The sequence below is a fragment of the Lissotriton vulgaris genome, chromosome 11 (genome assembly GCF_964263255.1).
Source record: "Lissotriton vulgaris chromosome 11, aLisVul1.2, whole genome shotgun sequence".
In the NCBI taxonomy this organism is placed as follows: Eukaryota; Metazoa; Chordata; class Amphibia; order Caudata; family Salamandridae; genus Lissotriton; species Lissotriton vulgaris.
The window spans coordinates 261,947,178-261,973,007 of NC_141699.1; the positions used below are offsets into that span (position 1 = coordinate 261,947,178).

Genomic DNA, 25,830 nt, shown 5'->3' on the forward strand with positions numbered 1-25,830 from the left:
GCATCACTGCTCCCCAACCCTCCAAAGACGCGTCCGTTGTTACTACTTGAGGAGACTGGTCGTTTACGAAGGATAGACCTTGGGACAAGTTGTCTTGATCTGCCCACCATAAGGCCGCTTCCCTCATCATTGGAGTGACAGTCACCTTGTCCTCAAATGATCCGTGAACCTGCTTCCATTGGTTGTCTAGTTGCTCCTGTAGAGGACGCATTCTTAGTCTGCAATGAGGAATTAGGGGAATACATGATGAAATTACCCCAGCAGAGATTTGTAGCAGCGTACTGAAAGACACCTTTCTAGTAAGTCCCGAGCCAAGGTCCGTAGTTTCTCCCTCCTTTCCAGAGTAGGGAAGGCTTTCGAGAGCTTTGAATCCAGGATGGCTCCCAGGAAACGAGCCTTTCTGGACGGGACCAGGGATGACTTTTCTTTGTTTAGAGTGAGTCCCAGATTCTTAAACAAATTTGTACAAGCCTGAACAGCGTCCAGCGCTGCCTCCCTGGACGGGGCCTTCAGCAACCAGTCGTCCATGTAGGGGAAGACCTGGAAATGGTTTCTCCGCAGAAATGCTGCTACTGGCGCCAGCACCTTTGTAAAAATCCTCGGGCTGAGCGGAGTCCAAAGGTTAAAAACCTGAACTGAAAGTGGCTCTTGGCTACTGTGAATCGTAGAAACCTTCTGTGTGCTGGGTGAATCGGGACATGGAAGTACGCATCCTCGAGATCGAGCGTGGCCATGAAATCCCCCGGGTTGATGAGCCTCAAGATGTCTTGGAGAGAACCGATCCGGAAGGACAGGGAGATGAGATAGGTGTTGATTTCCCTGAGATCTAAAATGGGGCGCCATTTCTCTAGCGTCTTCCTTACCAGGAAGAACCTGGAATAGAATCCTTGTCCCTTTTGTTTGTAGGGTCCGGCTCTATCGCTCCCTTCCGGAGCATTTGTTGGACTTCGCGCCGCAGGAGACGTTGGTGTTTCGATGGAATGGCTGCCGAGAGCTTGGGTGGAGGGACTTGCGTAAATTCCAAGGTTTGCCCTTTCCGAATGATGTTCAGCACCCAACGGTCCGATGTTATCCTGGACCAGTTTTGAAGGTATTTGGTCACCCTGCCTCCAACTGATGATCTCTTGAAGGAGGGTTCAGTAGGAAGAGCCAGGAGGCCGCTATTGGCGCTTGGACGAATCTCGTCCTCGTCCACCCTGTTTCGCCTTATTGTAAAGCCTGGAGTAGTTTGAAGATTGGCCTGGTCTCTGCTGATAAGGCTGACGGGATTGCTGGGAACCTGAGCCTGTGGATGAATAGCGCTGCTGTTGATATGATTCCCTGTAGTTATTACCTCTGCCTCTGGAACCCTTAAAAGGAGACTTGCGGTATTGAAGGGTACCCAAGGATCTGGCAGTGTCAGTATCCTTTTTTATTTCCTGAAGAGTGTCATCAATCAGTTTTCCGAATAATGCCTCCCCATCAAAGAGAAGGTCTAGGACTTTGTTTTTTATCTCAGGCTGAAACCAAGTAGCCTTCAGCCACTCCTGGCGACAGAGGACTGCCGCCCCAGCCAAGGAACGAAACGCTGTAGTTGCAATGTCCATGGCACAGTCAATGATCTCCATTGACGTCGCTTCTCCCTCCTGCAAGATCTTTTCCGCCTCTGATGTTGACTCTGGAGGTAGCTGGTCTAGGAACTGGGCAACATCACACCAAATTTGGCGGTCGTATCTACCAGATCGCCAGGGCATTTGCAGCTCGCACTAGAAGACTCGCCATCGATGAGAATCTTTTTCCCGCAATATCCACTCCCCGCCCTTCCTTGTCCGGAGGAGTTGTTAAGGGGGCAGAGGGGTTACGATATTTCCTCTGCGCTGCCTGTGAAATAACGGAGTCTGGTTTGGGATGGCCCGTCAAGGCCGCCGGTCCATCGTCAGGTGCCCTGTATTTCTTATACAGACGCGGTAGCACAGGGACCACCGTCGCTGGGTTATTCATTGCCTTCAGGCCCTCCTTCCACAGATGATCTACAATAGGAATGGACCTTGTTGTCTTTCTAAAGGGTTCCTTGAAGTCATATAGGAAACAATCCGTAGCCACAGCAGGCATGGCCAATTTGAACCTGCCAGCTGCTCTTTCCATCAGCTGATGGAAACCTCCAATGTCCGCTGGCGGGGAATCAACTGGATCCGGAACTGGCGATGAGGGATCCGGAATGATATATTCATCCCATTCAGTTGTATGAACAGGTTCATGATCCGAATGTTGATCCTCAACTGAGGAATCATCATGGGCATCTGCCAGCCCGGAAGGATCCTGTGGGAAAAATATTTGAGGCTGAAGGGATACCTGAGCAGGTAATCCAGGCATCACCGTTGAGGCAGAAATCAATGCAGGGTAGCAGGCGCTGCCGGAACCAGAATTGGTCTAATTGCCTTAGATTTGTAGTCCTGCAGCATCCTATGCAGGTCCTGAAGAAAAGAAGATGGTACTGTAACCATATCCTGCCCAGAATGATGTTGTGACTGGGCTGCCTGATGATGTCCACCATCCTCCTGGTCATATTCTCCTTCAGAGTCCGTCTCTTGACAGTTGACTAGAAGTTGAGAGGGACTATTGGCATAACTATACGAGTCCTGGTCATCCTCATCCGACTCCCCTTCCTCGAAGAGCAAAGCTGGTGGCAAGGGGGTCACTCTCCTAGGAGATGTCATCTCCGGCGTAATTCTTGTAACAGAAATTGTAATTCTCTTTTCAGAGGACAATACCGTAGACGGTTCTGTCGTCGACGGTTGTACACACGTCGACGAGATTGGTGTCGTCGAAGATGCAACTGTCGACAATCTAGCTGTCATCATTGTTAAAGTCGTCTTCGTCGACGAGACCGTCGTCGTCGACATTGTCGGCGACGTTGTCGTCATCATTATCGTCGGCGACGCTGTAACCCTCGTCGTTGATGCTGTGGTACTCGTCGATGCCTTCATCGTCGACACAGTCGTCGGCAAACCTGTCGTCGATGCTTCCTTCTTCGACGACGATCCCTTCGTCGACAAATCCCTCGTCGACGAGCTCGTTGACAAAACCAATTTTAATTTTGACTTCGATTTTTTCGTCTACGGAAACTCCACCGTCGACGCCTTTGTCGTCGAGGACTTAGAACTCCTGTCAGAAGACTGGGAAGAGGGTTTCTTGAAGGCTGAAACAGTCTTCTCACCCTTGGAAGGCGTAGCTGGTCCTACCCTCTCCTTTTCACCTCGGTGAGGAGATTTGCTGGAACCCTGGCTCTCAGACTCACTATGGTCTTTTTTGAGGCCTTAGTAGAACGTTCCACAGAAGGAGAAGGGGAACCCCTACCCCTTTTGACGGACCTTCTTGAGGAAGATGCCGATGCTGTATCCTCACTGTCACTAGAGACTTCCTGGATTTCAGCTTCTGGAGCCATGTCAAAAGCCTATCCTCACGGTCCCAGAGGGTCTTGGTTGAAAAGGTGCGACAGATTTTACAGTCCACAGCCTTGTGGTCAGGATAGAGGCAATAGATGCAGTCCTTATACTTATCCTCCATAAAAAGCCTTTTCTTGCCACAGGTGGAACATGGCTTGAAAAGGGCCTTGTTCTTCTCCTTGTCAGACATCCTGGAAGGCAGCTAACAATTCTGAAGTGAATCTGAAAAGAATCTGAAGAAAAAACCCTGAAGAAACTCCTTGAAGAGTAGAAGTTGAGCAGAGCTCAAACGAGACTCCCTAAGCACAACGTGCGGTAGAAAATCTGAGGCTCAGAGGTTCCTTAAGGAGGGTTCTAAGGGGTGAGGCACTTCTGATTGGCTGATGCTTATGTTTGGTCTCTTTTACAAAAAGAGGGTGATATGCTACAAAAGGGAATGAGGCCTATGCCTTTTTCTTTCACTTTTGTACCTACTGCTATGGTATTTTTGTTACAGAGACTCCCATTCCGACGACGGGGAATGATACAAAAGCATGGGAATCTATGAAAGTTCCAATACTGGGGCAATATACTCCTATGTTATGAGCAAGGGCTCAAGGTCTATTGACAGGTGTGCACTAGTAAGGTCTGTGTTTCCTGCTTGAATATGTTTGAACAAGGGTGTGAGTGGTGGGCAGTAGTAGCTGTTTAAAAACGGCTGGGTATCTCTCAGTTTTGAGGTGCATAAGCTTTATGCCCCACAGTTGAAATGCCTCTTTTGGATCCGGAACTGAAAGAGCTGCCTCCTTTGAGTTGAGTGTTAGTTTGGTTGACTCATTAATTTGACTGTACTTGGACGGAAAAGCCACTTTGCTGATCATGTGGGCTGAAAATAGAAAGTTAGTCGAAGGAGCCTGTAGTAGCTTAAGAATGTTGTTACGCCTGAGAAAATCGTGGGAACCACGGGACTGATATAATGGTTTTAACAGAGTTACTGCTTCTTATGGCATATCTGCGTCCTCCTGCAGTAGCCTCACTCTATTAATTTATGGAGGTTTGGCCTGAGGGGCTTGATTTGGGCTTGAATGGAATTGGCTGGCACACCGTCCTGAGGGACCTCTCTGATTATTTGTAAGCTGATATACGACCCGAGGTTGGATTTGTTTGATGCTGCTAGTCTTTGTGGGCACCTTGGACTGAAGGCTAACACTTTGGGCCAGGGTCCTACTGTGGGGCCAATTGTGGTACTTTTGGCCTCATCAGCTGGTATACTATGCGGGTAAGTCTGGGTGCCAGCTGTTTTGACTACTTGAGTTTTCCAAAGATTGACTAATGGTGGAGAAACTGACGTCGAAAGTAACACTGAAGCAGTGAAGGGTGGTGAATTTTGGGGCAGCAGTGGAGACTTTTGAGATTCCAGATCAATTATCTTACAAGCCCCTCTCTGAGCCAAACAATCAATACTTGCATCATGCTGGACAAGTGACAACAAAAAGCAGACTTGATTTTCATGCAAAGCTGGCCTTGTGTTCACTGTCACTGTGACTGATATGTATGTAACTTCACTCGGTTTTCGCCAGGAACACCACACCCTTTTTATTTTTATTTAATTTCCTAAGTCCCTTGCAATTCTTTTGTGATAATACTGGTACGAAATCTTCTTTAGTATTTAGACCGATAAGCGAAATTTCTTGCTTGGGGTTAGTCTATGGATGTAGCTCCACATTTTTGGAGGGAACAATCCTTGGGTTCTCTATATATGTTTGAGATGTAAAACTTTACTGGATTGCCTCAAGGCAACAGATTTTCTATGACAAATGGGACATGGTCAATAGGAGATTCTGCATTACTGGGCTCACCACCTGAAAGCGAGGGTGGAGATGGTTCAATTTGTATACCAGTTGACTTATAAGGCTGCCCACCTTTTTCTGACGATTGGTCCAAATGCATGGCAGGGTGAGAGAGCCTCCATTGGCCCACTGTGGACCTCAGCCGCGGTAGCACCTTTGTGGAGTTTAAGACGTTACTGTATCTTTCATTTGGCAGCATCCCATAACCCTAAGCGGTTAACCCTACGGTTGCTACTGAGGAATTTAGCAATTCACCCTAGAGCTGCTAAGGGTAGCTATGCAATGAGACCAATGTGAACATGTGGAGTAGGTAAACAAAAGTCAGCAGTCGGGCCACTCTTGTCCTAGACACTCACCCTCTTGAGTTGCTTACACAATCAGAAGCATGCAAAGTGTGTGCAAGATTTCCTTCTATTGCCCTGAAAAATATATGATGTTGGAAGCATTATGCTCACCCCTGGCTATTTAAGGTGCCTCGCTTGACAGGGTGGTGCAGTATATGCAGGGTCTATGAGGGCAATGCTGGCTATGCAAGCAATGCAGGAATTCCAGGTCACAGAGGAGCTACAGTGCCAACGCGGGCCTCCAGGCTCCTCAGACGAGCACAAGCTGCATCTGCCCAACATCAGCCGCCTCCATGCAGCACGGGAGGCCTGCAGCATAGTGCTCTTACCACCCCACAGCCGTCGACCGACGCCTTCTACCTGTCGCTTTCCATGTGTGTTGTACTGTGGCACCAAGGCCAGCCTGTGGGAACTTTCCCTTCCTTGCTCCTGCTGTTAAGTTGTCAAGGTCCGTGGCCACCCGGGATCCAGTGCCCGCTGCTTGCTGCCGCCTTGCACTCTGCCCTCTTGGTATTTTTTCTGCTTTAGTTCAGTTTACGAGAAGTGTTGCTCCATGCTGGGTCCCTAGTGGTTGTTTACTGTTGCATCCAGCAGGTTCAAGGCCTTTCCAACTGCACTGTCCACTGCTCATGGAGCAACACATGAGGCTGCGCCTCAGAGACGTTACAGAAATCGTCACCCTCACACTGCAGAGCGCAATCTACATTTTAATACAAAAATATAAAAGACCGAACTCAACCAGTTTGATTGACATTGGAAGACCTTTTTCCAAATATTTCTAAAAATATCTTATCCATGTGCTCTGTGTGTGGACAATACACATTCTGAAGCCATTTGTAGCTTTCCCTTTGTGTCAGGCTGAGAGCTGTCTGGGGATCAAAGGTACCCATCGTGGAGCTTGGCCTGTCTTGCCTCGGGTAAACATCCCCTTAATCATTTGATGCCTGCCTCATATCCTTATTTCTAAAAATGCCCAGAAAGATGTGCACACTACTGAGTGCAATCTCAGACCCCCGAAAAATGATAAGAAATACATTGCGGAGCCAGTTCCTTTAATACATGTGGTACTCAGAATGAACTGTGCTGCCAAGATCACAGGAGGCGTATGATAAACACACCATGTACCTGTTTCTCCCCAAGGTTGGAAGCAATCCTACGAGACACCAGGTTTTCAGCCTTGCAAGAAGAGCTGCTGGACTGCCTGTAAAACTGAGGAGGAACCCTGATCAGGAGGATAACAAAATAATGCACCGCTAACTGACAGCATGTGGCAAGCATGCTTCAAAGAAATGAGCCCCCCGGAAGTCATGAAGGCAATGACACCTGAACATCCAGAGGGCTAACAACGTGTGACAGACATTCAAAGATCGCAATTGTGGTGATCTTGCACTATTCTGTGACAGCTCCTGCTGTTGTTGGAGCCCATATCGCCAAATCTGTAGAATACGAATGTTTTCTTCTTCACCCTGGACCTTCGAGTAGTATTATCATTGCTGAGGCTGATCCCCAAGATGTTGGTACCTTTTGATCATACCTGTTCAACCTATAGTTCTAGAAATCAAAAACTAAATTTAGAGGTGTGGTCGTGCTCTCACCTGAAATCCCATTTCTATAATTGCAAGTGGAAACCGGTATCTAGTGAGTCCATTGTGTGGCCCACTATTTGAAACCAGCCATTTCAGAGCTGACGCCCCTAAAGTTTTAGCTCATTTGCCCTGTTGCGGGTGGTACCCAATGCAAAAACCAGTAGCCCCCATCTTTGAACCTTCACTTTGGAGACCAGTTCGAGCCACCCACAAAAATTCCAGCTGGCCTGATACCTGACTAATAGGACTGTGGTTTGGAACAACTCTTTGCATCATAAACACAGAATATATAGATGCGGATCCCAGTTTGTTCTAGAGTCATGCACCTTTGGTTATTTAATACATTTTTGTGCTTTGTGGTGTTTTTAACAGATTTTCACCGGTCAGGCTTAAAGCCACGTAGTACTTCACAGTACTCAGTGAAACAGAGAAGCTCAACTGGCAGGGCCCCAGAAGGTCGCAAAACCTTCTGTATTTCGAAGTGTGTTTTTTTTACTGATCTGCTTTTTTACAGTTGCAAATAAGAAGCTCCGACAGGACCATGATGTTCATGGAGTGTTGCTACTTTTATGAGAGAGCGCCAGAGTTTAAAACCCTAATCACTTCCTAGATTAAGCCTAGATGCTCCAACCACCCTACCCTTTGCGGAGTCATACCCCATGCAGGGATATCTGGCATCCAATCAAGGTCCTGCGGCAGCAAATGAAAAGGACAGTTACTCATCAGAGAATTGCACAAGAACCACACAACTGCCCAGGGACGTAGAGGCAATCTTTCACAAAACCTTAGAAACGAATGTAGAGTGTGGTCTGTTCATAAAACAACATTACCCCTCATAACTGCTGAATATGGCTCCTCAGCCCAGACCGCCTGCAGGTGCTTCTTCTCTGAACTGAAGTAACTGTCACAACAGACACTCAAAAAGCATATGAAGAAATCCCACACTAGCTGAGAGTTCTTCGTTCAAGAAAAGCTAAGGTAAACATGGTCACTGTGTGCATGTGACTGCCCAACTGGCAATACCTTTATCCAAAGCCACACAACAGAACATATCCATGCACTCTACTGTTGCTTTTTAAGCGGCTGAGTTCCTGGAGGTCAGATTTAAGATTTCTTCAGATGGACAGAAATCCAGGTTAAGTCAGCAGAAGTCAGATTTCACTGGGGGTGTTCTTGTACCGGTTCTAACCTCTACAGTCTGAATGGGGCTGTTAGTGGGCTCTTTGTTGGGAGTGTACTCCACTTCAGCACAGGTCCTCAGCATGTGCGAAGACTCACGCTAAGCACTACCATTGCTTTGCACACATTCTTCTGGACCCAACTACCTGATAATCGCAGTATTGGTGGCAAAGTCTCACCTTCAGGGCCCCGTGCTGGGCTGTCTCTCTCAATTTGCTCAGCATGGCTCGAAGTCGTGCGTTCTCCTCTTCTAAGACGTTGATTCGAATGCAGTTGGCTTGTAGCTGTCTCTCCATGTCCTCGGCAATGTTTCCTGAACCTACAATCAAACAAACTTAAGTGAGCAGAGCAGTCCGAATAGGAGCGTAACAGGCTTCCTGTCCTAGAGCCCGCATAAGTAAAAATATGTGATCCTATCTGTAAAGCTAGAGTCCTTCCTGACACAGAGCTGTGCTGGCCTCTTTCTGAAAACTCATAGAGGCTACAAAATGGCTGGCACAGGACGGCATAAAGGAAAAGGATGCATTTCTAGGACTGCATTTTCATTGCACTGTACTCATTTACATTTGAAATACTTGACTGAATTTGTGTCATTTCAGAATAACAAAAGAGGGTAAAATGAAACATCACATAAGGCTGTTGTAATCTTCGTATTTAAGCTGCCGGCACTGGCGAACACTCAACAGTAGGCCACTCAGTTTCCATCAGGAGTTGATTTCTCAATCTTAGACTTACTCAAAATATTATCTAGGAATATTCATCTCACAATGGATCACAAAGTGAATCAAAAGAGACACAATAAGTTAAGTCTTTGGACAAGCAATGTCTCTGTAGTGCAGTACCATGTATGTCAGAAGGATGGAACAAATCACAAAAAATCTTCTGGTCTTGTTGGTTGCTGTTAAATGGATCTCTTTGAGTGCCAACCAAATGTTTACATAATGCATTATCCACATTTGTGGATTGGAATTTTGTCCAAATGGCTGTGACTGTTTCCACTACAGTCCACAAAGCGTGTATAATTTGTTTCCCATGTTTGATTGTCTAATATTGACAAATGTTTGACCAGTTATGACCTGCTGCTAGTCTCCTTTATTAGGGTAGGATATTTTCTTCCAAACTACTTGCATGGAAGATCAGGACCAATGAAATCTACAGATCAGTCCTACCTAAAACTCACCCAGAAGCCAAAGAGGAAAGCCTGGGTTGCACGTGCCTCTTAAACAGAGTAGATATCTCACCATACTTCACGGCGCACCCATTTCATGCCTAGTGGCCTAGTGCTTTGCAGCTCATATTATGCAGCTAATGCTTCAAGCGAGAAGGAGTCTAGTGGTATTCAGGGGCCCAATGACACAAATACATCATAAAGCAAATCTTGATTTTTTCACTCAAGCAGAGGGCAAAAATCCCATGTACTCCTCTTTTAAATGTTTATTGCCTAGCCTATGCTGCCTACTGTGTTTGTGTCTATTTATAACTGCAGTTGTTGTAATGTGCCCTTTCAAATAAGTGTCAATAAATATTTGTTGTAAAAAAAATAACATAAAAATAAATCTGGATTCTCTGTGTTTGTTTTATGAAGTTTGAAGAGGAATGACAGTAAGCTGCTAGAGCTTGGGTCGTTTTTCAGCATTCCTTGTAATAAAGTGATTCCCTCAAATAGCTGTTCCTTATCTTCAAATGTTTAGTCGATTCCCTCCATTGTTTACCTCATGCTCCCCTCTCCATAAAAAATACAGTCTTTTTCCATTGACAAAACTGGCTGTTACATATGTCAGCTAAAAACATGAGGAGCACATGTACATAATATTCTCTTTCCCAGGTCTCAAATTACCTCTTTTTCAATGTTGATGGGAATTCTTTGTTCCAGTAAACAGGGGTGCGAAGAAGGTGATGAGGGCCTTCTTAAGCCCATGGATACCTTAACATATCTAGCCATTCACTATTTATATTGCATCACACAGTATGGAAGGCCAGTTTCCTTTGATAACCACATAATTCTCAGCGGGAGTCCTCACTCTAGCGTTATTCTCATCCTACATAAATTAATTTATCTTTGCTTCTTTAGTTGACCCCAATTTAAAAGGCAGTAGCACTCCCAACACTTCAGCCCCATGCCTTGTCAAAGAGAGAATATGTCAAGTTTACTAAACATTAATTTAAGCCCAAAGGCTGCCTTGAAGGGATAAAGTGTATGAACCCGTTCTACGGGAAGGCCCATCATTTATATATAAATATCATGACATCAATATGTGCTGGGATGTGCTTGGAGTTGGTATTACCACTACTGTTCCAAATAATTGTAATGTCAATAAGGCTGACTGTCCGCACAGAGTGGCAGAGTAGGTATTACTGCTGACTCCTGCTAATCAATTCTATTAGAATCTTTTGATTCTGACTTGGAATGCAATTATTTGGATATCTTCTGTAAATTAAACACTATGGTTCAACACTTTATTCTGTTACATTGCCATTCACAACTCTTTTCAACCCCTCCGTACATTAACTGAAGACATTGGTTCTTAAGTAATTGGAAGGAATGTGTAATGCTTTCAGGTGACATAATCTGTGGTTAAGGGCGCCTACTGGTACAGCCTTGCAGTTTAAATTAAATATGTAGGTGTGTAACTTTCACTTGATAAATACATCTCCAGCTGATAATGTAGGTCGCCTCTTGGATGTCATCTTCTCCACAGATAATTCCTTAAAAGTAGGTGTTCCCATTGAACTCACCTTTAGCGTCTAATCTGGTATCTCTTTTACAATCTCGATGGGAACGCCGCCAGAGTCAGGTCAACAAATACCCACTCTACTTCAAGGAAATGGAGCCAGTGTTCCCACAACTAAGTAGCCCCTCGGGTATCGACAGATTTTAACCTTAATTGTAACTAGCAGGTAAAGGAAAAAGCCCAAAATCTTGTGAGCAGTCCCAACAACAGTTTAACCAAGATACGAGACACACATAATTCGTCAAACTAAAGTCAAGCCAACAACTTCTCACAGACTTAGGGGCAGATGTATCAACGGGATTTTTAGTCGCAAACGCTGCGATTCGCAAAAAAGCAGCGTTTGAGACTAAAAATCAGGAAAACAAGATGTATGAAGGAAATGGCATCGCAAAATGAAGGAATCGCAAAATTTGCGATTCCTTAACTTTGCGCAAGCATTTAAGGAATCGCAAAAAGCGATTTCCTAAATGCTATGTAAGAAACATTTAAGTTTTGCGAATTCACCTTAAGAAATTGCAAATTACCACCAACTTCAAGTTGGTGTTAATTTTTGATTTCGTTCACAAATGCACTTTTTGGCATTTGTGAAGGTGCCATGTGGCGCTCATACATGCCCTTAGGGCATGTATGTGCAGCCATATGCGCACAAATATAAAATTCAGGGGTGCAGCAGGGTGTCCTCAAGATACCCTTGCACCCTTGAAATTATTCTCAATTTGCGATTCTTAAATTGCGAATCGCAAATTGAGAATAACTTCCCAATCATTCCTCTGGGCCTCCTGGCCCATAGAAATTAATGGGAAATTATTCCTTAATTGCGATTTCGCAATTTGCAAATCCCAATTTAGGAATATTAAGAAATCGCCAAAAAAAATCGATTTTCTACATACATCCCAAATTGCAATTCTCAAATAGCGATTTCTAAAAAATCACTATTTAAGAATCGCAAATGATGGTGATGATACATCTGCCCCATAATCTCTGGTTTACCTTCGAATTCAATCAACAAAAATTGCCAATATGAACTTAAATGGAGGTAAACTATGACATCTTTCTCAATTATGGAATCTACATCAATGGAAAATGGCTAAAAAGCTGTGCTTTTCAGATGATTTACTAATTCAGGAACTGGACCAAAGAAGATTTAGAATTACTAATAAGTTGCAAAATCTTCAGCTAATACATATCCCCATCAGAAGAATGAATTAATGACCTTCCCTCTTTCTTCAAGGGTAAAATTAGAAAAAAACAACCTCCCAGTGTTAGATAAGCCAAAAGTGACCCTAGATCACCTTAACTTGGTGATTCCAGATTCTCTCAAAGTTACTGTAAACAACATGCACCCTTCCCGCCCCTTTTTGTGTCACCTGCCCTACTGAGTGAAAACTCTCATCAACACTTTACAAAAATACTTTTTAACCATTGTTAAATGTTCACTTTCATAACTGTAAAACATTTGTTAAAAATGTCCTCTTGTAACTTAGAACAAATTAACAACTGTAGGCCTTCATCCCATCTCCCATTTTTAGGGAAAGTATTAGAAAAACTCGTGTTCAATGAACTCCATAGCTACTTTGAAACCAACAACATTCTGGGTACCTACCAGGCTGGCTTCCATCCTGGTACATCCACATAACTAGCTGTGGTTTAAGTGCTGGATGATTTAAGAAGACTGGACAATAATTGTGGTAAAGGGTTTCTAGTGCTACTCTTACTCTCTGCAGAATTCAATACTGCCGACCAGTACATTCTAATCACTAGATTTTGGGATACTGGTGTTGATAGATCAGCTTTACATTTGCTATCTTACTTTCTCTCGCCCCAGCTACAAACTGTGACTTTTGAAGGGGGTGATGAGTGCGTTTGATCAAATTGTGACTATCCTTAGGCCGAATCCTTGCTTTTTTAATCAGAATCAGGAGTCCAAGTGATGTAGAAAAAATACTGTGTTTCGCCCCCTGTGGCGGTTTGCGCCGGGGCTTTTTCAAGGCTGTAAAAAATCAGAAGAGTAATAACTGTAAGCGCGAGTGGTTAAAAACAGAACGCCTTTGACCCAGGTGCCTGTGCGATGGAAAACGGAAAGGAAGGTGAGTAGGTGTGAGCTAGCGTGATTTTGGAGTTTGAGCGTATTTACAAAGGGTAAGAAGGAAAAGGAAAGCCCTGTGATATTATAAGATATACAAAGAAAGAAAGATACATCATGTTCTTAAGTCTATCTCCGATGTAATTAAAAAAAATTTATTGGTTAATCACTAACAATTTTTATGGAGATATTTGTGAAAGGTGCAATACAGAGGATTGAGGGTAAACTGGTCATAACCAAAATGGTGTAATCGTGAGAGATCAGGATAAGCCACCAGTAGGATGAAAAGCAAACAGAAATTAAGCGTGTTATTTCCATACCTATTTACAGTATCATGTATTCATTAATACAGATCTTCAAGTGGTTAACTTTGTTTTCAGAATATCTTATTATTTGTCAAGCATGCTAAAGAAAAAAACAAAGTTCACTCCTTCTCTACCAGCAGGCAACTCTATTGACATGTTTTCAAAAAGAGTATCTGAGGACTTAGATAAGGAATTTCAAAAACATAAAGCCAAACAGAGATATATCCCTAATAACACCACTGCAAAGGAAAGAGCTGCTCTAAAAGAACTGAAATACAATGAAAACCTAACGATCAAAGAAGCAGACAAAGGGGGGAACGTTGTTCTCCTAAACACCAATGACTACCTGTTGGAAGCTCAAACACAACTGGAGGACAAGACATGCTATCAACTGCTGGACCATAACCCTACCCAACAAATTCAAGACAAACTAACCATACTGCTGGACTGCTGGCATGAAAAAGGCTTACTAAGCGCAGAAGAAAAAAATCTACTTCTCATCAAAAACCCTATAACACCTACACTATACCTGTTGCCAAAGGTGCACAAACCAGGAAGAATACCTAAATGCCGACCGATAATAGCAGGCATAGATTCCATCTGCTCAAATGTGGGAGCACTTATAGACGCGGAACTACAACCCCTAATGAAAGCGTTACCGTCCTTCCTAAAAGACACTAAAGATGTCCTACAAAAGCTCGAAAATATAACATGGCAAGATGACTACCTATTAACACCAATTGACATCTGTAGTCTGTACACCTCAATAAAACACTCTGATGGGTTAGCTGCAGCAAGAAAATACCTACAGACTAGATCAGTCCATCTAACTGCGCGAAATAAAATGATCTTGGACTTACTAGAATTCTGTCTTCTCAACAATTACTTCCTCTTCAATGGCAAGTACTATGCCCAAATGCAAGGGACCGCGATGGGGGCCAAATTTGCCCCGCCCTACGCCTGCCTCCTGATGGGAGCAGTTGAAGAAGACTGGCTCTGGCAAGAAAGATCTGACAATATCATCGAGAATATAATTATGTGGGGTCGCTACATAGATGATATTCTATTAATTTGGCAGGGCAGTGAACAGAAACTGAGAACCTTCATCAAGTCTCTAGTACCAAACAGATGGGGCATTGAAATAACACACAACATCTCAAGAACTGAAATTGACTTCCTGGACCTAACTATCTATGTCTCGGAACAACAACTACAGACAAAAATACACAGGAAACTGACGGCTGTCAATTCAATTCTCCACGCGTCCAGCAGCCATCCATCACACACAATTGCAAACATCCCAGGAGGAGAATACAGACGGGCCCGTCTGAACTGTAGCTCAACCAATGAATATCAAAGCTACTCTGAGGATGTCACACAACGACTAAAACAACGAGGCTACAATGAACAAGCATTATACAAAGCACAAGAGAAGTTTCTAAAAACTGACAGACAATCCCTACTTCACAATAATGTCATTAAAGAGGAGAAACCTATCATCCGTTTCAATACCGAATACCACAATGGACAATACATAATCCGCAAAATCCTGAACAGACACTGGCATCTATTGAGAGACAATCCTACTCTATCAAACTCACTAACTGATAAACCACAACTAGGTTTTTCCAGAAGCAGGAATCTACGTGATATACTCTGCCCTTCTCTCTTTGAAGCAAAAACCAAGCCCAGGGCCTTTCCACCACAAATCACAGGATTCTACACATGCACAAACTGCTCAATTTGCAAACTTGGCAAATCAAAGACCAAAGAAATCAACATAAATGGACAAAGATATAAAATCAATGACTTCATCAATTGTGAAAGCACAAATACAATATACCTGATCACCTGCCCGTGTGGCAAAAACTATATTGGAAGCTCAAGGAGACCCCTGAAAATTCGGATTCAGGAACATTATCGGAATATCCACAAATCAGATACAAGACAATCATTGGTGGAACATTTCCTGCAACATCATGAACACAACCTAACATTTTCCTTTGTAGGTATCAAAAAAGCAAAGACACCCAAACGTGGCGGAGATCTGGATCGTCTTCTGCGAAGGGAAGAGAGCTCACTGATTATAAAAATGGAAACAGTAGAGAAAGGCCTTAATCAAGAATATGAATGGCATCATTGGCTATAACCATAACTCTGATTAAGGAAACTGCAGCGCCTCTACTATTATGGCCACATACTCCTGATAGACAACAGAAGGCTTTCCAATTAAAGCCCTAGCATGGCCAAACTTGTGAACATTTTCTATCCTACCAAGAATATTACATCTTGTGGAACCTACATGCACTGATCAAAACTAATAATGTTAAACCATCCATGTATCGTCTGCATCTCAGACACTGCCCTACATTGAGTGTGATGTTTGTCTGTCATGTTTCCGATTAGTTTGTAGGGGAACCCTCTAATATGCATAACACTGTTGCAGACCTCCCTGAGCAACAAGCGCTTATTCTTCTATGGACCATGCTCAAAACTCCAAAAGTCATCGTTAAAGAATTCTTTCAAAAAATCCCTTGTCCGACTCATTCACCCCGTATAAACAAAACCTTATCCATACTTATGAGTCATTTTTTCCACCAGCTCAATATGACGCCCAAAATATATCCAGCTTGCATTCCTCCAGACACACAATGGAATGTTGTGGCCGCCTCCCAGTTTACCTTATTTTCATAGTCCTCTGTATTCCGCACACAATTTTGCGCAACTCGTATTTTACACATCAGTATTAATGACATACTACCGGCTGCACTGTTTTTCTTACCAGCACGTTTTTCTCGTGTATATTATTTCTATACCATAGTCGACGAGCATAGTATCCGACCTTTCCATTATGGCGGGTTACTAATACCACATAGACTTGTCCCGAGCATGACCATACCATCATGGCCGCGTTATAACATCCGGGTTACAGCCAGTAAACTCCAGACAATATAAATATACCCCATAAAAAGAGCGATAGCTGATTAAAAGTAACAATGCACATTCCACCTGTTCTCGCCGCTAAACGAAGGCACTTTCCCGCCCCAGCTGACATAAGAACTAACTAAATAATAACATCTGGAGACCGTGACTTCCGGGTCAGTTACACTCTGCCTCCGGTTCAAAAGTGGCAGCAGGCGGGCTACCAAACGCGAAAGCGGCCGTTTGCGAGCGGAGGAAGAAGACGAGACCCAGGGATTAAAACCTGAGAAGTAAGTGGCCCCCATCGGCTATGCAGACCCCCGTATGTTTATTTTCCCGCCCAGTTAACGTCCAACTTGGCCACATTTCTAATTAAATACCGGACCCTCATCCTGCCGCATCATGACTACATGCCGGCTTGCTAATTCCCGACTAAACGCAATAATGTTTTAAATAATTCCCTGTAAACTTCTCCTCGTTCTAAGTTAACAATCTGGCATTACTTTCATTCTCCTTCCCCCCGTCCCTCCATTATGATGACTTCCTTCACCCTGAAGGACTTAAGTCTTGAATGACTGTTCTTCCGTTTATCGGCTTGACATTGTGATTCTGAATTTAAGCAACCCTTTCTAGAGCCACATAGCTACACCTGCCCCACAAATATCTTACGCCTAACCCATGATAAAAAGGCATATGATCAATGTAACGTCTTTTGGGGAGCAAATCGAATGGAAATGAATGCACTATGACGTGAATAATGCCCAACATGCACTGAAGGAAACAGCATAGGCATAAATGTCCTGTATAAAATGCCTTTGCACACAATGTCTATGTACTGTTCTGAATGTACATATATTATATATTTTTTTACAGATTGAAACTTGACAAATAATAAGATATTCTGAAAACAAAGTTAACCACTTGAAGATCTGTATTAATGAATACATGATACTGTAAATAGGTATGGAAATAACACGCTTAATTTCTGTTTGCTTTTCATCCTACTGGTGGCTTATCCTGATCTCTCACGATTACACCATTTTGGTTATGACCAGTTTACCCTCAATCCTCTGTATTGCACCTTTCACAAATATCTCCATAAAAATTGTTAGTGATTAACCAATAAAAAATTTTTAATTACATCGGAGATAGACTTAAGAACATGATGTATCTTTCTTTCTTTGTATATCTTATAATATCACGGGGCTTTCCTTTTCCTTCTTACCCTTTGTAAATACGCTCAAACTCCAAAATCACGCTAGCTCACACCTACTCACCTTCCTTTCCGTTTTCCATCCCACAGGCACCTGGGTCAAAGGCGTTCTGTTTTTAACCACTCGCGCTTACAGTTATTACTCTTCTGATTTTTTACAGCCTTGAAAAAGCCCCAGCGCAAACCGCCACAGGGGGCGAAACACGTGTCGGCTGTTCATGTTTTAAACCCTATTTAATAAAAGTATTTTTTCTACATCACTTGGACTCCTGATTCTGATTAAAAAAGCAAGGATTCGGCCTAAGGATATTCACAATTTGATCAAACGCACTCATCACACCCTTCAAAGATTTATTTGTTATAAAACTCAAGCGGTCCAGAGTTTTTTGAGTGTGTTTTCCCCAATACATGAAACGTGAAAACCGGAATAGACTTGGCATTTCCTGTGGACCACTCCCTTTTCCTACAAACTGTGACTTTACCTCCATATTGATGCAAACCAAGGACGCTCAGCAGTGGTGTCTCGCGAGGATCCATACTACCTCCTTATTCATTTAATATCACTATGCATCCTTTGGCCATAAAAGATTAAAGTTGATTCATGGTGACCACATTGAGGGCACACTGGAGTCACTCCCAGGAACATTCTGTGGAGATGGTGTGGGGTGAGGTGAGGTAAGTGTGATGCAGGTAACTGAACTGGGTAAACTTCAACCGAGTTTTTTGGGAAATCCGTTTTACCTATTCAAGGACCTCCCTTCATTGCTTAGGAGTCAGCACAGTACCCAAACAGGCATCCCATCAGAGCTTGTGGAGCAGCGTCAGATCCACATCTGCCGCTTGTAGCATAGCATAGAGTACTGTAACAGATCTGCGACCCAATCCATGCATCAGTATACATCGTAATCCATTATGACTGGTAGGGGCCTCCTGTCCCATCGCCAAGACGTTCCGTAGCTCGAGTATCAAGGTATTATATGTTGTGAATTGGCCTGCTCCCAACTTAGTACTGTCCTCCAGCTCCTGAAAAGAGCACAAGTCTCCGGCAGTGTAAAGGTCATTGAGGCAGGTCCCCTCCGCTTCCCACCAAGGTGCGGGTCACGGGCATCCATCAGGGCCCTTAACACAGACATGCTCCACAGTGGCAATTGAGGGGCATACAGCTGTGTTACCCGACATGGTTGAATACATCTATTCCAGCATTGTGTCGCAATGCGTGCCAGTCTGCTCATACCCCTGGAAGGGCCTCCTGGCGATAGCAGCCATTCCAATATTCTATGGCTGTTCAGTTCATTGCCAATCAATTTGACCTCACCCATAGTCTCACCTGCAAACCACCGCATGGGCCATTGCAACAGTGTTGCCGCAACGTAGCATTCTAGGTCAGGTACTCCCAAGCCACCTTCCAATACTAGGTGTTGTAGTGTACAAAAAGATACTTGCATGCGCGCCCCTTCCCATACCAGATCAAACAGGAAGCTCTGCAGGTCCCTGAGGTAGGCCTTGGTGGGAATCACAGGCAATGCTGCGAGGAGGTAAAGGAGCTGTGGGTATATTAACATTCTCACTATGGAGGCCTGCAGACTGCCACAGAGCTACCAAGGTCTACTGTGATTTCCATCCAGGAGGTCTTTTTCAGTGTGATATACGTTGACGCCCAGGTATTGAAACGTCTCAGGTCGACAAGGGAGACGGTAAAATTCCAATCTCTCCACCTCCACATAGCTCACCAGCCGCAGGGGAAAGATACACGACTTACCCCAAATTTACTCAAAGTCCCGTCATATCTCCAAACAAGTCTAATAAATTAAAGAGAGCTGGGAGGTCCTGAGTAGGTGTCCGTAAATATACAAGGACTAGGAGAGCTCACCTCTAGAGGGTCACTACCAGTCTTGGGTAGCACCACAATGAAGGCTTTCCTTTGAGAATCAGGCAATCTGCCCTGCTGCTAATCTTCTTCGCGATACACCTCGAGCAGACGGGGGGCCAGGGAGGCCCTGAACATGAAAAAGTATTCTACTAAATAAGTCTGTACCCCAGACTTTATTACGAGCAATCTGACGTATAGCTGCCTGTATCACCTCTACAGGGAAGTAAGGTGAGAGAGGGCAGCCCCAGCAAGATATGCCCTGAGTCACTCTAAAAGAGGATCTGTGGAGGTGGATATAATGTCTCATAGTATTGCGCAAAAACCTCACAGATCTCAGCTTGGGAACTTACAATCCCACCAGTGGGAGAACGAATCGCTACAATAACAGTTCTAAAGACCTCAGAGTGTAGTAGACACGCCAACATGCGGCCAGGCCTATCTCTGTCTGCGTGTTCAAAGTCAATTCATAATTTAGCCACTCAAATCAAAGCTGAAATTTCACTAAAAACCCTGAAAGTTAAATTTTACTCATGTTTTGACAACCTGAAACAATGAGGGATTCCGCAGACGAGTTTGCATGCTTCAGAGGAGTAGGAGGGCATGGTGATGGTTTGGGTTCTTGCAGTGAGGAAGGAGCAGATCCATCAAGGTCACTGGATGCCTGATTCATGGAGTCGTCGAATTAGAATGGGCTGGGAGACGTATCAAAGGCTGCTGATACATCTAGGAGAATGAGGGCTGCGGTTTACCCCATGTCGAGGATCATCCAGATGTCATCCGTATCTGCTATGAGGGTCGTTTCTGTGCAAGCCTACATTCAGCAGAGTATATATTTTCTAAGAAACACAATATTTTAATTAGTTTCACTTAGGATTGATAGTGACCTTCTTTACGCATACACAAGCTTTGTAACTCTAAGTATCTGACAATTCCCTGTCCATGTCAGAACCACACCAACTCCTCAGCCTAAGTATTACCGTAGCTTTATATTTTGTACAAGGCTGCGTAGGTGAATGGTATTCAACAGCCATATCCCTTTATATATTCAAAATGACTTGAAAATACCTAATAGCCTTTGTCATGTTATGAAATCTCTTCCGAGTTGCATTCGTGAGCCTATCAACTACTGGATTCTCCCCATATACTTCATAATATGCGTAAAGGTTTTTCAAATGCTAGGAATTTGGTTCTTACAAATGAATCAATCGTTAAAGCACTTTCAGATCCAAGCATTAATACTATATAATTCTCCCAGAGAGTCTTGTATGCGTCGGAGAAGGGAATATTCACTTTACTCGGACCATAGTAAATTTAGATGGTAAACTGGCAGCAGTTAACCTAGGCATTATATAAAGTGATCCAGCTTTCTTGTGCTCTTATTCCAAAGACTGGATCTCAAGCTGCAGTTATGCAATGTATGCTTCATCTGCTTTATTTATGGTTGCGCATGCTTTATAAGAATCCCTTTGAGTAATGACCTCATTTGCCACAGGCTTTGTTGCATCATAACCTTTCATACCAGTGAGCCATTAGACAAATAACCATCTATTGCCCAGATTCATGTGAGTTTACTTTTGGTTCCCAAGGCAAAGCCTTACACCTCCTAAGGCACTTTCTGAAAAGTGGATCTGATCATATATATGTATATCTCTCCATTAGGCATAGCTTGGGCCTTGCAAATATGTAAACAATTATGGTCCAAATCATGTTTACATATAGTAGAAAGGAAAATCCTGTTCCCAGGCTTAATTCTTTCCATGGGTGAACAGGTAGGTATCTGTTGCCAAAATGTTCCTCGAACCTGGGCACTCAAAATGATCGAAGTTACATTTCACAACAGTGGATAAGCACAAAAGATGTACTTGGTTCAAGTGTGCATTTCACGTCAAAATATTTAAATGCAATGGAGATTTAACTTTGCTGTGCTAAGATAGGAAAAACCTAAGTTCAGTAAATACTTGGGCAGATGCCAAAAAACGGAATATCTGCCAGTATCCGAACAAAACACCGACCCAAGGACTGAACAGAAGTCCGACATACTTATTTACACAGACCAGAAATATGGACCTGTATGCCATTTGTACCAAGATCCACTCTCTAATCTGAAATAAACAAGTACCGCAGGGTTTGATATGGACCAAATACATATACTATGAAATTCAAATAATTGTACATGTGCACCCTTGACCAAATCCAACGCACGACTTACTGTTCTACAAAGACATCAAACACATATTTAGAGCGTTTGAAGTATGGCCGAGGCTCACCGCACTTCCTCCTTTGCCCTCCTCCTCTGCACCTAACCCTGCCACAGATTGCCCTCGTCCTGCTTCCTCCCTGCCTGCTTCTTCCTCCCTATCACCCCTGCACCCTTCCCCACCGATCCTGCCCCATTAACATTCTATATTGCTCCCTTGCTTTATAGCTAGGTTCACACTTTACAAAACCACATGCATCCATAACACTCCCAGATCTGATAAGCATCCCTATGACATTCTTACACTATATTCAAACCCTTCATCGAACTCAACACACCCCAAACTGTTTTAAACTGACTGAATATAATCAGCATAACAGGAGACATTTATGTGTGCCCATATTTATCCATGTGGACAGAATATAGCCTAGCGGCAACCCACCATGTTTACACATTTCTGCAGTTCTGGTGGAGATTTTTTAAAGAAAGTGGGTTTACGACACGGCACATTCACTTTCAGCAACAATGTATTGTCTCCAGAAAAAAACACCATAGTGGAGGGTTTTTTTCTCCGGAAAAACAACAATCAAATGACTGTGACATGCAAGGTTTTTTTTTCCTAAGCACAGGGGGCATTTTTGGTATTTTCCTTCCCAGAAAGCATTCGGGTAGGAAAAATCAGCACAGAAAGTCCCACCCTATAGATATCTAGAGGAAACAGAGGCTTGTTTATTAGCATGTTTGATTGCTCAATTGTATACTTTACATCCCTTTCAGAAAACCTAAAGCCAGCAGCTGTGTGTGGGATCAGCCGCTGGCAGGCCACTTCCAACGGTGGTTTAATCTAAGGTCCTAATATTGTAAACTCAATAAAAAAAATAAAAAAAGTTTTTTTGGGGTTCTCGTGATCCCAAGGGACTGCTGCGGGGCGAGTGCGACCTTCTCCCACCCATGACAGTCCCACTGGAGTACAGCGACCCGCCCTTGCCCCCTCGAGAGTCCTACAGGATAAGAATCTTTTTTTTTTTAAAGGTTGCGTGAGTGTCTTTTGTGAGTTGGCCGCGTGCAGTCGGTTGGCCCTGAAGCTAACCCAAATCGCGCATGGCCAAAAGCCGTGCACGACAAGGGGATGGATGCATTTGGGGTAATTGGGCCAACTCAACACCCCATGGCAAGGCCATGTACAGAGAGGGTTGATTTAGTTACATATGGTAATAAAATACTACTTTACGTTAATAAGCCCCGCCCTAACCCAGCCCCATAGCGCCAAAAAATAAAATGATAATAATTATTTTATTATCATTTCTTTTTCCTCTATCCTGCTCTGAGAGCGGTCGGGTGAAGCTCTTCTGCCTTAGTGGAGAAGCTGCCTCTGGCAACTTGTGCAACTGAGCCAGTATTGAGTGCAACAAAATTGATGATTGCATTTCAGAGTTCTTCCTGAAATGCCAGGTCCCTGAGGAAACCATTCGGGAAGCGTCACGCCCTATGCATCAATTTGATGTAAGGCAGATCCAGCCTGAGAATAACAGGGGAGTGATCAGATATGGCTTGTGGTATGCAATATATGCTATCCACATTAATACCTCGACAGAGGAGAGCCAGAAGTCAATGTAAGGGGGTGTGCAGAGTACAATAACATGAATAGGCCCTCTTTATTCCTCATCGTTCACTCCAGATGTCCCTTAGCCCTTCATTTCAATAATCTGTTTCAGCACTACTGCCGTTCGGGATTATTACTATGTAACAAGGGATGCATAGGTAGGTTGAAGTCCCCCCTCCTATATCACACTGCATGTGCTATAATCTCTACACAGCTGCATTATCTCAACAAAGAATTCAGGAGCCTCCATATTGGGTGCATACATTTTAATTAGCGTGACAAGGACGTTGTTCATATTCCAGCCTGGTATATGTATGTGCCTTGATTGTCTTTATGAAGGTGGAGCATCTAAAAGCACGGGGTTTTCTTCATCATAACAGCGACCCCTCTAGTGTATGTGCTGTAGAATGTAAAGTAAACATTGCGTCTACACGATCGGGCAAACATGCCATCCCCGACTGTGCCAAGATGGGTCTCCTGTACCATAAAAATCTACATTTGGTGTCATTCTAAGTAGGTAAGTATCTCGTCTATTCACAGGGTTGCTGTCTTGCCTTACACTCCCAAATAAAAGAAGTTCAGCACTCCCTAGCAGAGGAAGTCAGTAAAACAAGAAAACTCCTGGAAAGGGGCTCCACTCTCACCAAATGAGGCACATCAAGGGGCAGTTTTCAGAATAAAGCGTGGGGTTTTATTAGTGCAACACTCTCTAACAAAAGTAAAATGAAACAATCAAAACAACATGCAAATGTGTGTGTATATATATATGTATATATATATATATATATATATGTATATATATATATATATATATATATTTCCGCACTTGCGCCTTTACTGCGACAGACTTAAATTCTTGGCCATCTGACAGGAAGAACACGGAAGACCCAGAGTGCAGGTGAGTTTCTTTATTCCTCAGCACACCACGCCAGCATAACGTTTCAGCCTACACAGAGGCCTTGGTCACATGACACACTGAGAGAGTTGCGAGAAATTTAAAGTGCTCATGCAACAACGACGGAAACATTTGATTGGTTACATTTAAAACAGTGGGAGTGTTTAACCGTATTTCCAAAACCAAGTTTATTGAGCATAGGAGTATCAAGAATGTGGCATCTCCACACACCAAGATCACCACAACAACATCAATGCATCTATGACATATATAAGAAAGGATGAAGTAAATACAAAATAAGCTCAGTTTAGAAATGCCCCAGCAGCCTACTCTAACCCCCAACTACACCTCCCCCCCTGTACCAACACTCCCCCCCCAACCCCCCCACCACACGTGTACAAAAAGGCAACAGAAAAGGAAATATACAAAGAATAAGCAGGTATAGCGCCACCAGGGCTTTGTCGCTGCAGGCCAGAAGTGTCACTGTGTTCAAATGTCCTCCTCCTGCTCCGCCGGGGGGGTCCAAGGACAGGCCACGGTAGTCGGCCCACCGCTTCCAGATCTTGAAATGTTTGCGCGGGCAGCCCCGCGCCTCAAAGATCGGCTTCTCCAGGCCCATGAAATAGTCTAACCCAGCCTTCCATGCAGACAGGGGGGGGGCCCTCACAGACTTCCATGCCCGAGCCAGGTCTCGTTTGGCCACCACCAGCCCCAGGAGCAACAGGTGACGCTTATATACGTTGCCCCCAACCCCTTCCATAATATGCAGCAGGCCCAGCCGGTGGGTACGAGGAAGATCCCAACCCAGGACCTCAGCAAGGCAACTCCACACGCCCCTCCAGAATCCAGTCAGGCGACCACACGACCACACCGTATGCATTAGGGAGCCAGGCATCGCCCCACAACGCAGGCATTCCGGGGACGCAATCAAGCCAGCCTTCCACAGACGTTCACGCGTATAATAAGCACGGTGCAAGTACTTGAATTGAATCAGGCGGAGCCGGACCGCAATGGCGGTGCCGCGCGGGGACTCCAGCGCCTCCCTCCAATCGTCCTCGTCCAGGGCGCCCACGTCAGGGCGCCCACGTCCACCTCCCACGCTTCCCGAAGGGAGCGGAGAGTGGAGGAGCAGTGGATAACAAGCGTCTGATAAATCCTAGAGACCTTCCTGTCTCCCAGGTCTCCCATAAACACTTTTGCCTCAATCGGGCTGAACTCCGGTAGGGAGTCGAGGCCGGTAATGCTCGGGGCGAGGGCATGCCGCAGCTGGAGGTAGCGGAAGAATTGGGACTGAGGCATCTGGAACTCCGCGCGGAGTTCCTCGAAGGACTTGAGAGTGGTGCCTGACATGACCTGGCCCAGTTGTGTGATTCCAATGGCCTCCCAGCCCTCAAACCCGGCCAGGGCCGCCAGTTCCGGAAGCAGGCCATTGTGCCATAGTGGCGTTTCAGCTGTTAATTTGCCCCACCAACCCATGCGGCGTAGGGATTGCCGCCACACCGCAAATACTACTTTAGTGACCGACGGCAGGCCACGGCGTATGCGAGCCGAATAAAGAATGGTGTGAAGCGTGCGATCACCCATGAGCAGTCGCTCCAGGGCATAGGCCGGATCACCCCTGTCCCCATACCACCATTCATTAAGGAC

General features: G+C 44.4%; 1 protein-coding gene across 1 annotated transcript in view; it reads right to left on the bottom strand.

Moving 5' to 3' along the window:
* CCDC157 (coiled-coil domain containing 157) overlaps window positions 1-25,830 on the bottom strand; it is a 204,934-nt gene that overhangs the window by 18,984 nt on the left and 160,120 nt on the right. Inside the window, exon 8 of the mRNA XM_086944736.1 lies at window positions 8,543-8,682. Coding sequence (XP_086800862.1) covers window positions 8,543-8,682 — 140 coding nt within the window. The remainder of the gene's footprint in view (window positions 1-8,542; window positions 8,683-25,830) is intronic.